The sequence below is a fragment of the Leptidea sinapis genome, chromosome 25, assembly GCF_905404315.1.
Source record: "Leptidea sinapis chromosome 25, ilLepSina1.1, whole genome shotgun sequence".
NCBI classification, from domain to species: Eukaryota; Metazoa; Arthropoda; class Insecta; order Lepidoptera; family Pieridae; genus Leptidea; species Leptidea sinapis.
This window is the reverse complement of record NC_066289.1, coordinates 7,185,126-7,204,738: the sequence shown is the minus strand read 5'-3', so window position 1 is coordinate 7,204,738 and position 19,613 is coordinate 7,185,126. Positions and strand designations below refer to the sequence as shown.

The window sequence follows — 19,613 nt, the reverse complement described above, 5'->3', positions numbered from 1 at the left end:
CAATAGCAAACATATATCCCCTAAATTAAGTTGTTATATTGAAAGAAGGCTCTTCATGAAGCACTACAAAATATGTCATATGAAGATACAGAAAAATTACTAATAGTGTTAAAATAAACATTATCTATATATTATTTGTCTTAGTATTAGTCATTACTTTGAAGACATTGTTTACTTATATACTTACTTAACCTTAACCTTTACTTACATTAATTTATACCTTTTTACTTTATTAAGTTTCTCTTTATTTTGTGATTTATTATTTCGTTTTAATATAAGCTGTTTACGCCTGAAACAGGTTTACCTAGTTCAGTTAACTAGCTTTTAAGTAAGACTTGTATTATTATTCTTATTTTGTAATCTTTCTAAAAAGATGCCGATACTCTAGGCCCTAGGGGGTTCATCTGCCAGAGCAACCGCTGCGGTTGCTCTTGATTGCCGCTGTTACATCAAATAATAAAACTTAAGAATTCCGACAAAATCCAAATGGGAGTCGGGCTGCACTTGACTGATTTTATACCACATGCTAACTTATACTTGACAGGTTCTATTTATTTACACCTTAGAATATTAGTTAATATTCTATTTACACGCTTGAAGGTTTGGCTAAATCTGTCGCTGATATTGAAGCTGCAAAAGCGTGCTGTCTTATTTTCTAATACAACATGTTTTCATTCACTTGTTGTCTGTTCACACTCCGTGAAGACGAAAAATTTTGTAGGTTTAAGGACATGGATGCACCACCGTTTGTATTATCAAATTTATTATACCAATATTGGAAAGCTGAGATGTGAATTTATTCAACATTTTTTTTTATATAAGAGGGACAAACGGGCAAGAGGCTCACGGGATGGGGAGAGGTGAGGCAACCACCCATAGACATCCACAATAACAGGTGTGTCAAGAAATGCATTGCCGGCCTTTAAGGTGGGAGTATGTTTTTTGTAAAATATTTAACGATATATTCTGTTGAATTACAATCTCGCAACATTCGCAATGAAATACATTTTATGGGTCGTAAGCGTGTTTGCATTATTACTTTCTGTGTTACCACCTATAACGTGTGTGGTAAGAGTTTTGTTTTATTCATATTATACATGATACAGTTAGTAGATACCTAATACACTTAAATTTCGCAATCATTAATTTATATTACTTCAATTCTGCCGTTAACAGCTTTGCAGCAGCCAGCACATTTCAAAACTTACCATCGCGATCGTCATATCTGGTATGCGTGGCCTTTAGAGTTTTCAAGAGTTTCAACTTTCATTCACACACTGCCGAACTGTGGCATGGACCTACTTGCACAGGGTTTGAAGTTGGATATGGCATGTCTATCTTCAGGGCTGTTTCCGTTGGTTTAAACCTAATGACATGATGTGTTTTCCTACTGACTGACACACTGACTGTTTGGTAGATTTTGTTAATTTCCTAATTTCATTACATCATAGAATGGTTGTTTTTTAAGTTATACTTATTTTATAATATATACTTATATTATATAACTATTTCACACTTAATTTAGCATGCAGTGTTCACCTTAAAAGGTAATGCATTTAGTAATAAGACCCTTGTTAATTAGCATAATTATAAATGTAATATTGTAATTACACTGGTTAATCTAAATAAATAAATAAAACTTTACATAACCAACGAAATAATTTAGGTTTAGTTTTCTTTTACGTGTATTTTTGATGTACCACGCTATCGAACAAACTTAGGGTCGTTTTCACCACTACCACGACTGTTTAGGCAATACAATGAGATAGTTAATTGTCATAGCAGCAACTGTGACTTTTGTGTACCTATATCTGTTATTTGTACTCGCATCAGTAATGTAATTTCCTGGATAGTAACTCTATCCAGGAAATTACTTTACTGTAATTGTTTTATGTCTCTTTAAGAATAAATAAATAAAAATATAGCTTTTATTTATTTAATTTTATATTTTTTTAACTTAATCATAGTATTGTAAATTTAGTTATATGCATTGTGTTATTTCAAAGAATCTTCGTAAATTTTCCATTTGTAACGGATTACTATATCATACATATTTTCTATGTACTAGTATATTTTTCGTTTTTATGGAAGATGTAGTTCTCAAGCAAATAACCATATTCTTAAAAGTAAGCACCGTTTTCGATTTAAAAAAGTACCGAACAAATATCTTCCAATCGTGTTTTCTGTTAAGGCAACGGAAAGAGAAAGGTTTGAAAACATAGGTATATATTTAAATTTCTTTTTGATAAGTTATTTCGTTTAGTTGTACAATCTCGAGAAAATATTATATAATTATGGGAACCTAGCCTTAATGAAAATAATAATATTTCAGGATGGAGATAATGTCGAGCAGGACCACGAAGCAAGCCTTATAGTACTGCCACCAATCATATTAGGATACGATGAACTCATTGAAACACCAAAGGAGCAAAAAACCGAACAACCGAAAGAAAAATCTGAAGAGCCTAAGGAAATACCTAATGAGGAAAATTCCCAAATCGTTGAAAGCGAATACTTAAACGACAAAACAACACACTCCACGCCCTCTACTTCGTTTGGCCGAATGATTCAACGAAATTGGATTTGATACATTTTTAAACGAAAAATGTTTAAATAGCACATTTAAGTATGAGTACTTACTTTGATACAATTTTTTTATATATGATACAATGTATTATTGATTTAATTTTCAAACTATGATAAAACTATTGAATATAGCTGTTATATTTTTGGAGATTTCTTCTTCAACCGAATTTTTTTATTCATTATGCTTACATAACACAATTGATGATTCGGAAACCATAATGATGGAGTTAGCGCGTTCAAGAGCGGCCAAACCGTCATATTTTTCATACAAACGCTTGTATGCATCTTTTTTAAAAAAAAGAATTATAATATAATAGGTATCTTGCGCATTGTATCTAGGTTTCTATCGAAGCAGAAAATAGAGATTTCAAGAAACTAATTCAGTATAACACTCCAAATATCTGCTTTTTTTGCACAAATTTTGTCTGAACTTGGGCCGTTAATAATTTACTCAAATTTTAAAAGAATAGAAAACGTTTCGATATAAACCTTGAACAGGTAATGAAGATTCTATATACATAATATTACAACCTTTATTATTAAGTATTACCTAAGAACACTTATTTCCTGGAAGAAGTTTTATGGAATTGCTAGACACTATTTTTCGTTCAATTTAATACTAACTAAACAGCTCAGCAAGTCAAAAGAAGTTTTCTCGCGTTTCTCGAAGTTTCTTTTTTAATATTCAGTTTTCGGTTCCTTTCTTATTTCTTAAATTTTAATGACATCGCTCAAGAATAAAGCGGGACTTATATTAGTATAGCAGAAATTTCCAACAAAATGTTTATGTAGATATGCTTTTGTTAACTATGTAACTAGCTGTTTTCCACGGCTTCGTTGGCGTAGAAATTTTTAGTTTAGACCATTGTGAGAAAACTCACTCAGTATTATTTATTTATTTATTTACTTATTTATTAGGAAGCCAACGTGCATACTTAATCTATACATTTCAAAATTCTTTTATAATGTTGTATACTCCACTTACAGGCTAACTCGACATGCTTAATAGTATTATATACATCCTTTGTTAAACTAAAACTTTTGAAAACAATTTTTGAAAAAATTTAACAAATTAAACCACAAGCAAAAGGCTGATAAAAAAAATAGCTATGTTCTTACTTAATAACCAAGAAAAACTAAAGAATAAAACAATAACTACGAACAATGACTAACCATCTTGCAGTACTTTCATAATTTTTTTGACTTCTTTTTTAAAACATGGGGCAGAGTGCTGAAAAATATCTATACCAGCTCTTTTAACCAAGTTGTTGTAGGTGACAACTATTCTACACAAAGGCGCGGATCTGCCTGGGTTCGATCTAGTTAATCTAGGCCTGAACGTTAGTTTTTTGATAACATGTGACCTAGCATTACGCTTTGGTACCGCCAATTGGACCCTACTCAACAGATTTGGGCAATCGAAAACATCCATCTAAAACACAAACCCCTCCATCTAAAACATTTTTTAGGAAAGAGAGATCAATTAAGTCCCTGTGATCAGACAGTGACGACGCTTTATAAAATTTTAAAAGATCAGTGTAGGTGTTAACCTTTTTATGTATTTTATCCTTGTATGCTAGCTTAGTTTAGCTATTATATAACTAATATGCCCAAATCGTATACAATATTACCATTTCGGAGAATAACGCGTGATTTTAATGTCTTGCACCCATAGCACAGGCTATACCTAGTTTGGGGCAAGATAATTTGTGATGAAGGTTAAAAAAAAGGGGGAAAAATGTCGTTATATATGTCAAAGTTATATTGTCAAAACCGTGATATTACGATTCCACTAGTGATAGTTTATTGTTACTAAAACCAGGCCGTTAAATTATAAGAAATAAAGTCTATTGGCAATCTACCATTTAATTATAATATCACGGCTTCAACAATATACCTACAACATATATTATAACGACAATTTATCCCCTTTTTTTTAAACTTCTATACAAATTATCTTGCCTCAAACTAGGCATAGCCTGTGCTATTGGTGCAAGACAACGATATATTTTTATAGATTTTATTTTGGCAGCAAACAGTCATGTACAAATAAATTTCTTATATTAATTCTTAATAGATAAGGATCTTGAGTGCCCACCAATTGTAATGATGTTAATAATAATTAATGTAAATATTCAGGAAGTATTAGGAAATTAACAATAACACAACACAAATGCAAAAAGAAAACAACAAAGAGAAAAAATACAAACATTAATTGCTTTTTGTAAACAAATCGTTAATCAATAGATTTAATTCTTTTGACAGCGAATAAATTGTTAGTTCTACGAACACATTTAGTCGGAACTCTGAGTTTGATCTTTTCTACAAGGTTAGGGGAATCAATTACAAAGTTAATAATTTTATACAGAAACAACAAGTCGAACTGTTGTCGCCTAAGGTGACGGGATAACATTTTATGTTTCTTAAGTGAATCAGCGTAAGATATACTACCAGAGCCTGTTCTGTTCTCGAGAGACCTTAAAAACACTTTTTGAATTCTCTCAATTCGATTTAATGTGCATAATGATGGTTCCAGACCACAGAACCGAAGTCTAGCAACGAACGAACTATGCTAAAATATAGAATTTTGTAGGTGATGCTCTTTTTAAATGGCTTACACGTACGCCCAATTGTTTAAATGACTTTTTTATTATGTAATCAAAGTGAGCTTTGAATGAAAGTTTGTGATCTAATATAATACCTAGATCACGAATTTGGCTCACTCTAGACATATTATGAGTCATGAGATTGTATTCAAATGTAGTTGGGTTTCTTTTTCATGTGAAACTGATTGTAAAACACTTATCTATGTTTAAATATAGTTGGTTAAGGGAGCAGTACCTAACTATTGCTGTGATATCACGTTGAAGAGATATACAATGTGATTCGTTATTAGTAATTCTGTAAAATTTTGCGTCATCTGCATAAAGGAGAACGTTGTATTATATACATACTTAAACATACATAAGTAAATATATATAAACATCCTTGACTCGGAAACAAACATCCATATTCATCAGATAAATGTTGGCCACCTACCGGGATTCGAACCCGGGACCACTAGCCCAGTAGGCAGGGTCACTAACCACTGGGCTATAGGGGACGTCCTATCAAAATAATTATAAATTCACTGAAAATAAACATATGACAATGTCAAAAAGTTGTTAAACAGATAATGTCAAAAATGAAAATTACGCAAAATATTTCAAATTTAGGCGGGAAACTTTAATTATGTTAAGGCGGTAGTATCGCCTATGTTAATGTTGTTTTTTTTGGTAATTTTGGTTTATTACATGCTGGGTTAAAAACGACCAGCCTCCTTTTCTGTAGAAAAAGAAATGAAACAAAATGGTATTATTTAATATATTTATTATTATCACCTTCTCAAATTAACAGTGGAAGGGTGTCTACGTTTCACGTAAACCACAATCTCAATATTTTCAGTAAACTGAAACCTGATTTTCAATAAACAATAAAATACATTGAAATTGCACTACCGGTTCGTGTTTTCAGTACAATATCATAAAGGCACTTACGGTTTACTTTATGTATTGTGTTTGGTTGATAAAATAATATTCGCTGTTTAAATTAATGTACCAATATACTAGCCCCCTTATTCATAATAGTCTGCTAACATAAAGCATTGCTAATTCGCACTTTGTCTTCATCTATTGACCTAAGTCAGAATGAGAAAAAACACTCCTTAGCGGCTGTTTAAAGTTAGCGGACCATTATGAATAAGGGGGTAGATGTACTCAAAATAAACAGATTTACATTTTGCCGAAATTGTTTCAATAAATTAAACTAATATATTACTACTTAAGAAAACTCTAGTTGCAAGAAATAATAATGCGTAAAATTACTATCCGACAATTTAATACAAAAATAGGCAAATTACATACAAGTCCTAATCGGTTTATGGCGCCATTTTGAATTGAAAATTGCAGAAATACCAACCTTTCAATGGTAGAACTTTAGATAATTATACGTCTAGATAAACTGTGACAGGGATGAGCACGTCGAAAAAAATAGCGGCGAACTGTTAGCCTTCATTTTCAGCAACGGACACAGACTAGAACAAAGTGACTGGTGCATCGCGAGTGTAGGACGTAGCTGTCATGCACACTAAAATAATGAACCTGGTCTGATGTCATGCGTTGCCTTTTTTTTTAATGAAAATAAAGGAAGAGACGAGCAGGGCGTTGTGCTGATTGATACGCCCGGCCCATTACAAAGCAGTGCCGCTCAGGATTCTTGAAAAACCCAAAAATTCTGAGCGGCACTACAGTTGCGCTCGTCACCTTGAGATGTATGATGTCACGTCTCATTTGCCCCGTAATTTCACTAGCTACGGCGCCCTTCACACCGAAAAACAGTAATGTTTACACATTACTGCTTCACGGCAGACATAGGCACCGTTGTGGTACCCATAATGTAGCCGGCATCCGCAATAGGGTTTATCTAGACGTATAAATTATCTCATAGTAAAACAAAGTATCACTTTAATTTTCTCTTAATAATAAATGTACACTTTGAAATCTCGGATACATCACTTGTATGAAAACACACACCGGCGGCACATGAACTTATTGCCATAATTTTATCAACAAATAATTGTCAATACTTTGCTCTACACATATTTAAAACGAAATTAATTTAAAATAAGTACTAGAAGTAAAATCATTATTATAAGCTGTTTTGTACTAATGTATGAATTATATTTTTCGTCTAACTGTAAAAAAATTGTTTTCGCTTAGAAAATATTCCTTTAATCCAATAAACTTGTCAAACTTTTGTAGCATAGAGCAAAATAAGACGATCAATTCTTACAGAGATGTCGGTGAAAAATTAAATAAACTATTTTTTGCTGCTGCATTTAATCAAACATATTAATCATAAATATTATCAATTATAACAAAATACTGACATATCATTGTACAAAATACATACTTTAGTATTTCTGTTAATTGTGTGGCAACTCGTTGTTTATACAATAAGTGGCTGTTAGTAACGTTTGCATCTGGCAAGTGATTGTTAGGAAATCGATGCATGAACAACCATCACGTACCAAATAGTACAAAAATCCAGCTTACTTACAAACTATACACAGTAAAGGTACTCAAATTCACCTAATTAATGAATGCTATCCGAAATTTCTACATTTAAATAGTTCTATGTATATAAATGCACTTGTTTGATATTATAACTATAAAATAACTACAATGCTTAAAACAGAAAACTTGAATAAACAGATATAATAATAATATAATTAAGCCGGACGATTATAACATAAGTATAACGGTGAAACGAAAACATAAAAAAGAATACTCAAGAATACTGAAAGAATGGCATTACATCATACAATATTTTTGAAGCAACTTATTTACATAATAGGTATCTCTTTGGTGTTGTCATTTTAGTTTAAAACCGTGCTATGGACGTCGTTATTACTCTGGTGCTGGCTCAAATAAAAAAAAAATGCGCTAACATTTAACGCATACTCCCAGTAAAATATATCTAATAATTCCAACGACTTAAATTAACTTAGCTAATATGTACACATACCTAATTCTATTTACAAAATGGAATCATTGAGATCATTACAATGCTGCCTACTTAGTGATAACACTACGGTTTAACCTAATTTAAATAATACTTTGCATTAGACTGGATTGGTACGACTCGAGCTAGTCACAAACGATTGATGAGGTAATACAGTTGGCACCCATTTAGACATTATTCTACACTTTCATATTTTGGCGGGAAGCATCACTCTATCAAAGAATATTATATTCTATTCCAAGTACGAAGAGTCCCATTTCACAGCCCTCCACTTTCATTGATATGAAGGTTTTTGTACAAAAATGTCAATTGTCATTGTTGAGTCCACGAGAATTTTTTTTCGAATGATTTTGGATTGGGCTACTAGTCTTGCTGCCAATGCAAACATGAAGCAATAATTTTATGATATTTTAAGGCAAGTATGTAAAGAGTGATTTTTTTAGTTCTTTTCAAGTAAAAGATGGACTTCGAACGAGGATTAGAACTGGTAATAATAAATCTTAAATATAGCAAATTAATATGAACAGTTAATTTACATGATGAATGAGGTATATTAATTTGGTAGGGATGCGATTCAAAGATGGCTGTCGTGTCGGGTGCCATTCCCAAATTATTAACAATTTTATATGCTCTATTGCACATCTACCAACATTACAAAAATATTCTAATTGCAATATACACGGTATGTTCAACCGAATCTTTCTTTCACGAGGAACATAAGTTTCTTCTTGCCTTTGTATTTGAGTTTAATTTCTTGTAATAAGGCTGCGAACTGATGTGGGCCGTCGTGCGCTAGTGCGAATGTGTCACGGGCCTTACCTGTAAATTAAATCATAAAGAATATAGAAATGTCGAGTCAAAAACAGTATAATATCTATGAAGCCTTTAAAATATAGGTAATAAGACATTTAGCACAGCAGAAGACGCGTCATGTTTTCTCTATTAATAAAATTTAGATTAATGGTGAAGAGTCATCGTTAAAATTATCGAAATTATTATATAAAATATTATTAATAATACTATTCCCACGAAAAAGACTTAAAGTAAAATTCGATGAGTCCACATAAACTTAACAAACCATTTACAAAATCTACGCTAAAGTGCGACAAAGTAACATATTTATTTAAGATTTTTCCTTTTATTGGGTAATTATTCTAATGATAGAAACCACTGGTATATTAAAAAAATTCAGATAAATTTTATGAATTTTTCTCACAGTGTCGTTCTAGTGACGTCACTACAGTTGCACGATATGATATTAAATTAGTACTCTCGACTTGTTGTCGGCTTTACCATTTTTAAGCATTAAGTATAGCTTGCCTTGTATGAAGTTCTCATCAACGGACTAAGCAAAAGTAAATTATTTGTCACCAAACTAGTCGCTTTGTGTAGCTATACACGTTTTGTTTGAGAAGGACGGTTTAGGCAGAGGAAATTCAAAATTTTTTGTTTTACTACTTTTGCATGTAAGAAAACTCACTTCCTATTCAAACTTTTGGTAGAAATCTTGCTTTTTTTGATGATACTCTATCGGGGAAAAATCCTGTTATGCAGTAATGTTATAATACAGTGAAGTTATTAGAGAGATCCATAAACTTATGCATTGGACTGAACGGAAACCATTTTGAACAATTTATTAGCTAGGTAAAGATGAGATATGTAAAGCAATTTGTATTTTTTTTCTATTTTCTAGTTTTAGTAAAACGATATCTTTCCAAAGTTTTATCCTTATCGGAAACAGAGTACATTGGTTCAATAAGACAGGTTGTATTTTTTTTTTGAAAAATCATTCGGGTCGATTTCCGTCAAAAGTTATTTTTATAAACCGAGGGCATGACGCCTTTCACGACTTTTCTCTAAGTCTCGTAGTTTTCGACTTGACCATCACCGCTCTTCTCAAAAAACCATCCTGTTTTTATTTATGTAAATAAGGGACGAGACGAGCAGGACGTTTAGCTGATGGTAATTGATAAGCTACCTGTCTACCCATTACAATGCAGTGTCGCTCAGGATTCTTGAAAAACGCAAAAATTCTGAGCGGCACTACGATTGCCCTCGTCACCTTGAGACATAAGACGTTAAGTCTCATTTGCCCAGTAATTTCACTAGCTACAGTGCCCTTCAGACCGAAAGACAGTTGTGTTAACACATTACTGCTTCACGGCAGAAATAGGCGCCGTTGTGGTACCCATAATCTAGCCGGCATCCTGTGCAAAGGAGCCTCCCATTGGTAAAATCACGTATAATGCTAAGCATAAGTTATAAGCGTTAGAGTAGTGACCTAAGAAGTCGACAAAGTCCGCGTAGTGTCTAGGAGATATGTGCGCCAGTCGCGCGTGCGTGGTGGAGGCGTACGCTCGCAGCGCCGCCTCCAGCAGCGGCCGCAGCGGAGTGGGCGGGCGCGGGGGAGGGGGGCGCGAGCGGGAGCACCCTGCTGCCGCCACGCAGCACCGGCGCAGCACGTCCGACTGCGGAGTACAGATATTATTTATTAATTATTTATCTACACCCATGCTTTAAATCCTCTATTAAAGATTCTGAAACAGTTAGCTTATCGCCAACATTAAAACACCCAATGTTCTAATAACCATTACATCATCCAAACGAGTGTTGTAATGTTGTACTGAATTTCATAACAACACTCTTATGTTTTTTTTTTATCCCTTCATGCGCAAAGAGTTTCAACAGACATTCTTATTACTCGATGCGTGGTATCTGTATGAATTTCAAAAAAAGAACATTTTCGTTTACGAGCGTTCCACACTACCAGAACGTCGCGCCCCGTAAAAAAAAGTAGGTTATTCGAATCCCCGCCATTTTTCTTCGATATTTTTATTGTTTTGTTTACAGAAAATGAGCGATTCATTTTAAACGCTGCAAAAGAACATTATATTCGAGTGAATTTTAATTATTGCACTGTAAACTTGCAATGTAAATTACTACTAAAATAAATAATTGTTTCATTAATACTTAGTTTATTTGTTTATAATCAGTATTGAACGATATTAGGTTACAACTAGGACTGGTGTTTTAATGTTAGCAGTAAGCTAAATGTTCCAGAATCTTTTAGAGGATTCATATTCTAGGTGTAGATAAAGTCTTGTATGCAACTGTTGATAATTAGTTATTAAAACACTCATGTGATACTATTATCCACATTCAACATTATAAATCCCCATTCGTCTTTTAATACCCCTTATTACACAACAGTTGCATAAATAACTATTATATAAGGAACAAACAGTTTCATACAACTATCTTAATAACTATGAGTTAATATAAACCTTTAGTTCCCTGTGTTATATACAGGTTATGGCGCATTTATATACATAAACTTTACGTGTAAGAAGGTGAACTTTATAAAGTATATAAAATATGTATAGATACTATAATATCTTATCTATAGGAAAGTATGTGACTTATTAAAATTTATCACTTTTGTTTTTGATTTTAAGGTATCTTTTTAATTTATTTATGAAGTTACAAAATATATCAGTACGGAAGTATTAAAATCAGTATTAAAGGAGTTATTATAAAGTCGACAGACACGTCTTATGAAACTATTGTGGGTAAAACAAGTTCTACTGATCGGAATTATACGACAGATATAGGAGTCTGACTTTAACATGTATGTGACAAGTGTGTGAGTACTTATAAACGCACGCAAGAAGTTTTCTTTGGCGTAAAAAAACAAAGCCTTAATTTTTTTTCAATCCTCTTGCTATTTTACGTTTGTAGAAAAACCAACATTTGTAATAAAGATGGTATTGACACGAGAGTGGGTCAGCGATTTGGAAATAATACTCCGCTTATAGGAACGAGTTTTGATTTGCGTTCCCTTAAGCACCTTCAGTAGATCACAAGATTCCTCTTCGTCTTCTTTCTTTACACTTTCGAGTCAGAACTAGACCTGCCGTAGGCCACGCTTAGCATGGCTTATATACCCCCGGATGTGTTCTATTTTCAAAATGATTCTCCCATTCCATATTTAAATTTAAATTGGACTAGAAATTTCTTTTAACTATTTTTAATCCTGCTTACACATTTTCCCTCCTTTTTACTCTATTCGATTGGATCGTGAACTTATAAAAAATTAACTATACAAAACCCAAAAATTCCATACACTGGTAGGTGTATCGAACCCGGGTCTACAGCGTCTAAAGTAAGCACTGTTTTGCTGTTGAAATTATCAATGTCTTGAAGTTTGACAACTCTCGTCATGTACATTGCTGCACGATATGACGTTTGACAACTGTCGTCATATACGTCGTTGCTACGCGACAGTATAAGATACAACCCATGAAAGTATTATAATACCGCATAGTTTAGTTCAACAACGTGTAATGAAATATCATTAAATTACTATTTATACAATTAGAGATTTTTTTAAACTTGTATATAATTTGAGGTTATGTATTTAAATTTATTTAGTTTTCGTACATTGGTTGTGAGAAATGTGAGTTACAAGAGGCGTGGTAGCTGAAGTATAATATAAATAATCTAGTATAACAGCTAACGTCAGGGTGTCGAATTTCGTGACTTTATGCGCGCGCATCGCGATTTCGCAATATTTCCCTAACGCGCTAAAATAATTATTAATTTAAAAATTTCGAATCGATCTAACTTAATAATTTATTTACCAGCAATTGCATTCATGACATTTGGTATTGACAAAGACTCGACACTTACAAGCACAGGTGCACATTGTACATTCTTGACCAGTAGCGGCAACATCGTCTGTAACTCCGCGCGACCCAGTGAGTGAGCCAGTGCGACGGCCCAGTGTATGTCGGCGATCGCTGGGTGACTGTCCTGTTAACAAAAGATAACTTTTATGTTACATCGACGCGCGCACTTCGTCACCTGCTTACATATACTCTGAGTCGTCTTAAGACACAAAATGCAAATAGCTGAAAATAGCATAACATCAGTTTGCTATTAAATAACGGGTTCTAATCCGGACAAAACGAAGGATATTAAAAATAGTTTTTTTTTTTATATGAGAGATGCCCCCTGGCAAACGGGCAAGAAGCTCACGGGATGGGGAGAGGTGAGGCAACCACCCATGGACATCCGCAACAACAGGTGTGTCAAGAAATGCGTTGCCGGCCTTTAAGGTATTGGGGGAGTATGCTTTTTTCTTGAAGGTCCCTAAGTCGTATCTGTTCGGGAAGACCGCTGCCGGTAGTTGATTCCACAAAGTGGCTGTGCGAGGCAAGAAATTTCGGACAAAACGCGACGTCTACGTGATGCGGATGGTACTTTGCACGTAATGTCCGGTGGTGGAATTCGGCCGCTGGAATCAACCCGAACAGCTCCTCTGAGCACTCCCCGTGATAAATGCGGTAGAAGATGCAGAGAGAACCCACATCTCTATGCAATGCTAGAGAATCAAGCCGATCGGAGATGACTTGATCGTCGATGATTCGAGCCGCTCTTCGTTGTATGCGGTCCAATGGAAGAAGCTGGTACTGGGGAGCACCCGCCCAGACGTGAGAACAGTACTCCATGTGAGGCCGAATTTGCGCCTTTTAAAGTTGCAGGCGGTGGCTTTGAGTAGTGAAGTACTGTCTCGCCTTACTGAGTACACCAAGTTTTTTTGAGGCTAGTTTGGCCTTCACTTCCAAGTGACCACGGAACTGAACATCGCTCGATATATCGACGCCAAGTATGCCAATACAGGCTGTGGCAGTTAGAAGAGTGTTCTCGAATCGAGGGGATACGACAAAGGGAGACTTTTAAGTGGTGAACGCACAAACTTGTGAAAATATTGATTCAAAGAAATTCTATTGTCCGATGTGAGATCATGGGTTAGATGTTTTGGCGCTATACTGGAATATTCTCTGTTAAGAACATGATACAATAATAGCTTACGCCATTTGTAGGCCAAATAGGATGTTGTGAAGACTCTACGGCTTGAGAGGGTGGGTAGTGCGGGACGCGTCTGAATGTCTCACACAAGAGTATCGCAAGGGCTCTTAGAAGACGAAGACGTTACGTAGAGACGTCGCTTTAACTGTTTCATTTGATTCCTGCATTCGAATTCCACCTTCGCTACGCCAAAAATTAGGATGCCATCCCCAACATCTGGATGTGTGCACACCGTGCTATTTTCAAGGAATTTTCTTTCACATACCACAAAGCTGTGGAATGAGCTTCCTTGTGTGGTGTTTCCGGAACGATACGAAATGGGTACCTTCAAAAAAAGTGCGTACAATCTCTGATTGCAAGAAAATGTGGGCGGCGGTGATCACTTAACATCAACGTACGTACAATTGTCCTCCTTTTTCATATAGAAAAAGACAGACGTGCCAAGACAAAATTCGTTGGTTTAGTGGCGTTTGAGTAGGATAAGCGATTTGCACTAAATAGGGCCGACTGAAGGACTTTTCTTAAAAATAACAAAACCCAATAGGCTTACCGCCGCCGTGGATCTCTCACTTTAACAGTGGCTCCTTTGCACCGGTAGCCGGCTAGATTATGGGTACCATAACGGCGCCTATTTCTGCCGTGAATCAGTACTGTGTTTCGGTCTGAAGGACGCCGTAGCGAGTGAAGTTACTGGGCAAATAAGACGTAACATCTTGTCTCAAGGTGACGAGCGCAATTGGACGTAATTCCAGAAAAAAATTCCAAGCCACAATCATGTCGAAATTGAGTTAAGTACACAAAACTGGTCACGTGATTCATATTAACGGACTGACAAAATATGGCAGCCCTACTGTCACTCTTTAAATGACATCATGACTTAGTAGCCCCACCCACACGTATGGAATACACTAATATTTATTAAACTTTAAATACGAAATCCTTAAAATGTGATGTTTGTGTCATGGAACGTTTTTCAGGAACTACGTCTCATTGTAGTACCGCTCAGAATTTTTGGGCTTTTTAAACTAACAGATATATTAGATCGTTAGTGAACTTCTCTCCATCCAGCCTAGTGAGCAGGCGGTCCGAGGTTCGAGCCTCCTTCTAAGACGCCCCCGCACCTGTGAGCTACATTTTCGGCCTCCAAGGCCCCCGCCCGGCTTCGCTGTAAAAGCCTTTAGGGCTATAAGCACAGAGGAGGTAGGGGGTGTTTACACCCGAGCCCGACATTTTCCTCCTCTCGATAAAAGGGCTTTTTAATAATCCTGAGCGGTCCGGCATTGTAATGGGCAGGCCGTATGGTTATTGGTATCAGTTGAACGTCCTGCTCGTCTCATCATAATACCCACCTGGTTGTAGTGTAGATGCAGGTTCCTCATGGCCAGGGTGGCCAGCCGCATGGCCCGCGCGGGCTGGCCCCGCTGCTCCATGTACCGCGCCACCGCGAACAGCTGACTGGACGCCAGGGCCCCGCGCGCCGCAGCTCCTCCCACGGCCGCACACGCGGCCTCGAAGGCGCCCGCAGACCCCTCGCACACTGACAGCGCGCTGAGTGCACACCCGGGCGGGTCCTGGCACAACACATGATAAAGGTGTGTTAGATATCACACCACTACTCACAATAGAAACACACACTGTATACTGTAACTGGTAGGTTTCTCTTTAATATCGGAATTCAAAGGGATACACAAACTCATAGAAAATTGTTAAAGCGTGTCACAAAATATTCATAAATTGGATGAGCGACATCTATCGGTGACTTAATAAAGCACGAATATTACCTTGCTTGTTTTCTGCGTAAGTTTGGACATTCTGCCCACCAAAGGACAAAGTCCTTTAAGAAATTATAACATAAATGACTTTATTAATGATACCATACATTGGGAATTGAGCGACCGCCCTCAAGGTATTAAATAATAAGTTGAATTGTACAATATTACTTTGTAAACATATTTTTTCGATGAAAAAAAAGCCCGCAGAGATTGTAACGCCCATTCTTCTCAGGCCTGAGGCATTCATTTTGGAATGAGTGGAAGGTTTTTGTCTTTCAATAAGTGATGCCACATCCTATTTTGAATAAAAATATTTGAATTTGAAACATACATTTCCAATCGTATAACATCGTATTCTTGATCATTTGTTGTTTGCTATTGTACGAAAACTTAAACAGAAAATGAATTATATGAATTAATTAATTAAAAATATAATCTAAATGCGAAAACTATTAAGCTAAGCTAAGTTATATTATTCTCACAGTGAAAAGTGCTTCATGTTATACTTGGCATGTGCTATACTTGCTGCTCGGCGAAGCAAACTAAAGAAATAACGCGATAACATATCTGATCCTTGATATATAAATATATCTATTTTATCATAATTATATATAGCACAAACTTTCATTTGTCTTTCTCTTTCATGAAAAGAAATCATGCCCAAAAGAATATTATAGTTTTTCGAAACCGAACCTTCCTAAATGCCACTGTATATAAAACGTGTAACGGTCCTAAATTTGATGCTCTGGTGCAACGCTAAAATCTGATGCTCAGGTCAGTTAGAGAGCACATGCATCGAGCTACCCGATCGACCGTATATAAACTTTGCATCTAAAAATGTCTTTCACCACACTTTAAAATGGCTCCTTAGTTACCTTAGCCGCACACTGCAGCGCCAAGGTCCGTGCGCAGGCGCTGAGTTTCTCCTGCTGCTCGAAGGTGAGCCCCAGCCGGAGGGCGGTAGCGTGGGACATGGCCGCCGCTGCCACTGGCCCGGTCGCCTCCGTCGGAGTGAACAGCTCGTACCTGCCGAGGTATCTAACATATGAAAAGGAAAACTAACAATTGCACTTGACTGCAGGAAATGAATATATTATGTGTGTTTGTTTTCGCAAGTAAAAAGTTATATTTGTTCTGGATTTAGATAGAGAGACTATGACAGCTGTGAAAACGTCAAAAAAGTTGAGTTTAGAGTTAACCACTATTATGAGCAATGCACGCACACTAACACGAAGTGACATACAAATCACGAGTGTAAGACGTAACTTGTCACGCACACTAAAGTATCAAACTTGGCCTGTTTTATCGGTAGTCTAACAGCAAGAGACTACTAGACGTATAAATTATTTAAGGTATTCGAGGTAACAAAATTTACTACTACTTAGTAGTAAATTTGAGCCTTTTCAAGATTTGAGGACGGTTCTGGATTATTGAGGTATGTGTTTTAAGGGCGGGCGTAATTTCATCATACGTTAAAGTATACTACTACTGTTTTATTAAAGCGTCAGAAGAATTAGTTCAAAAATCAACGCGGGCGCCCCCCGCACTACGAGCACAAGTCCGCAGTATGAGACGGACGTTATCACGCACCCACTACCAAAGAGTATAATAATATATAGGGAAAAGAGAGCCCTCTCTACGCATTATGAGCTGTCTATTTGAAAACTAGCGCCATCTGGAGATTGGCCCCGAAAATACGCTCGAAAATTCGTTTTTAATGTTGTGACGCAATTAAATAACTAACTCTACTTTTTAATGTAGGTATTGCAATTTTTTACCATGTTGAAATTGCGCGTAGAGTTAGTTATTTAATTTTGCCACAGCATAGATAGATTTAGTAGTGTAAATATGCGAAATGGAACACGAGAGTTACATAGATGCGCTAACGCTAGAAGTAGCCGCCATTTTATGACCAGTGGGCAGTGACACATATAAAGAAAAGTTGAAAGGTTTCAAAGCGAGTAACAGCTGACAAAGCTTTAATTTTCGGGCCAACTAACAGATGGCACTACAGTCTTCTGAAAACGCCACTTTAAGGCGTCTGTCCGTGCCCACTACTTTCACCCTGATAAAGGATGTCCGAATGATTTGCAACTAGTCAGTACCCACACCGATAAATCTTTAGAAAAGTGCTGTTCAAAAACAACGTCAATAGGATCTATAACGAAAGTTTTAATAATTCAACTTCAAAAATATTATACGGTAACCAAGAAGTTTCGAAAACGTACTCTCTCTCATTGTGAGGTTTTAGATCACAGAAAACTCGTTTTCATGTCACATCATAATACCATCCAATATTTCCGAGTACATCTGGTGTTGGTCATAAAAGCGGCCATCTATAAAATAACGTGAACGTGTAATAGTTACAACAGGGGAGGAAGCTCTCGCAAAATAATACCACATCTTGTGGAAAGGGCCATTGTAATAATAACGTGTCCTTCCACAACCCTATCCACAGAATCCGTAGTCAATGCTTCACGAAAATCATGGAGTACCTTACATCCACAATTCTCTTCTTTGTAAATATAAATTTAGTTTAAATGATGTAATACTCAAGTAGTTCATATCTATAAAAATAAATCTTATTTTTTTCTATCATTACTATTATTATTTACGTTTTTTTGTTTTATATAACAAACATCCGTTATATACCTAAAGCTAGTCTTATGATGGCTTCTTAAAATTGTACCTTAGATACCATCTCATCTGTTAAACAGGCTGCACACACACACTGAATTGCAGCCTGTCTTGTATTTAATTGCTTGTTTTCCTGTATATCACCGTTTAAACAAAATAAATGGATGGTTTGGATTTTGGAGAACTCGGAAATAAAAAAACCATGTAAACAAACTTAAAGGTAATGGAATGTGTTTACGAAAGGAACATAAATAAGACATTAGGAGTCATTCGCGAAACTTACCAGTTCTGCATTATAGAGAGCAACGCGTCAAGACCCAGTTCCGTGGCGCAGGTGACCAGCCATCGCACCATCTCGCGTCGTCTCCAGTTCACGGCCGACAGGGTCATTCTTAACACCTACCGAAGTTAACACAGCTTGATTATGATGATTTTCTTTTAAATTGATTCAGATTATTGGAAAGACTGCTTTATTTTAAACTAGAGCGTTCTGTTAAATGTCAGTCAGTGCTCTGTGAACGCCGTGATCACTTGACGTTGCGTAGGGACGTCGCTTGTGTTTGTTGCGTGCCGCAGTGCGTCCTGCGCCAGTCTGAACAGCTGCGCCGACGACCGCACGTGACATATAGTATTATAAAGATGAGTGTGTGTCGCCCACCTGCAAGCCCAGCTCGAAGGCGGCCGCCAGCAGGTCGCGGTGGGGGTGCGGCGCGTCGGGCGGCGCGGCGTGCCGCAGTGCGTCCTGCGCCAGTCTGAACAGCTGCGCCGACGACCGCACGTGACATATAGTATTATAAAGATGAGTGTGTGTCGCCCACCTGCAAGCCCAGCTCGAAGGCGGCCGCCAGCAGGTCGCGGTGGTGGTGCGGCGCGTCGGGCGGCGCGGCGTGCCGCAGTGCGTCCTGCGCCAGTCTGAACAGCTGCGCCGACGACCGCACGTGACATATAGTATTATAAAGATGAGTGTGTGTCGCCCACCTGCAAGCCCAGCTCGAAGGCGGCCGCCAGCAGGTCGCGGTGGTGGTGCGGCGCGTCGGGCGGCGCGGCGTGCCGCAGTGCGTCCTGCGCCAGTCTGAACAGCTGCGCCGACGACCGCACGTGACATATAGTATTATAAAGATGAGTGTGTGTCGCCCACCTGCAAGCCCAGCTCGAAGGCGGCCGCCAGCAGGTCGCGGTGGTGGT

General features: G+C 36.8%; 1 protein-coding gene and 1 long non-coding RNA gene across 3 annotated transcripts; one reads left to right on the top strand and one right to left on the bottom strand.

The window, feature by feature from the left end:
* Window positions 1-927: 927 nt before the first annotated feature.
* On the top strand, window positions 928-2,734 carry LOC126972138 (uncharacterized). Of its 2 annotated transcripts, none has more exons than XR_007731057.1 (2): window positions 928-1,068; window positions 2,333-2,734. It is a non-coding gene; the product is annotated as an uncharacterized LOC126972138 (long non-coding RNA). The 2 variants fall into 2 exon arrangements; XR_007731056.1 differs by lacking the exon at window positions 928-1,068 and adding an exon at window positions 1,094-1,228.
* Window positions 2,735-5,938: 3,204 nt separating this feature from the next.
* On the bottom strand, window positions 5,939-19,324 carry LOC126972098 (zinc finger SWIM domain-containing protein 5-like). Its single transcript, XM_050818686.1, has 7 exons — window positions 19,247-19,324; window positions 18,712-18,827; window positions 16,667-16,817; window positions 15,369-15,590; window positions 12,838-12,960; window positions 10,430-10,616; window positions 5,939-8,967 (listed from the first exon to the last, which is right to left on the bottom strand). The coding sequence occupies exons 2-7, from the start codon at window positions 18,816-18,818 to the stop codon at window positions 8,837-8,839; spliced, it is 921 nt and encodes a 306-aa protein (XP_050674643.1). The 5' UTR covers window positions 18,819-18,827; window positions 19,247-19,324; the 3' UTR covers window positions 5,939-8,836.
* Between the last annotated feature and the right edge of the window lie 289 nt (window positions 19,325-19,613).

Coding starts and splice junctions, on each gene's coding strand:
- LOC126972098 (XM_050818686.1), bottom strand. CDS start 18,818: ATGACCCTGTCGGCCGTGAACTGGAGACGACGCGAGATGGTGCGATGG. Junction 16,818..18,711: donor CTCTCTATAATGCAGAACTG/GTAAGTTTCGCG, acceptor ATACCTCGGCAG/GTACGAGCTGTTCACTCCGA. Junction 10,617..12,837: donor TACAATGTGCACCTGTGCTT/GTAAGTGTCGAG, acceptor TGTACTCCGCAG/TCGGACGTGCTGCGCCGGTG.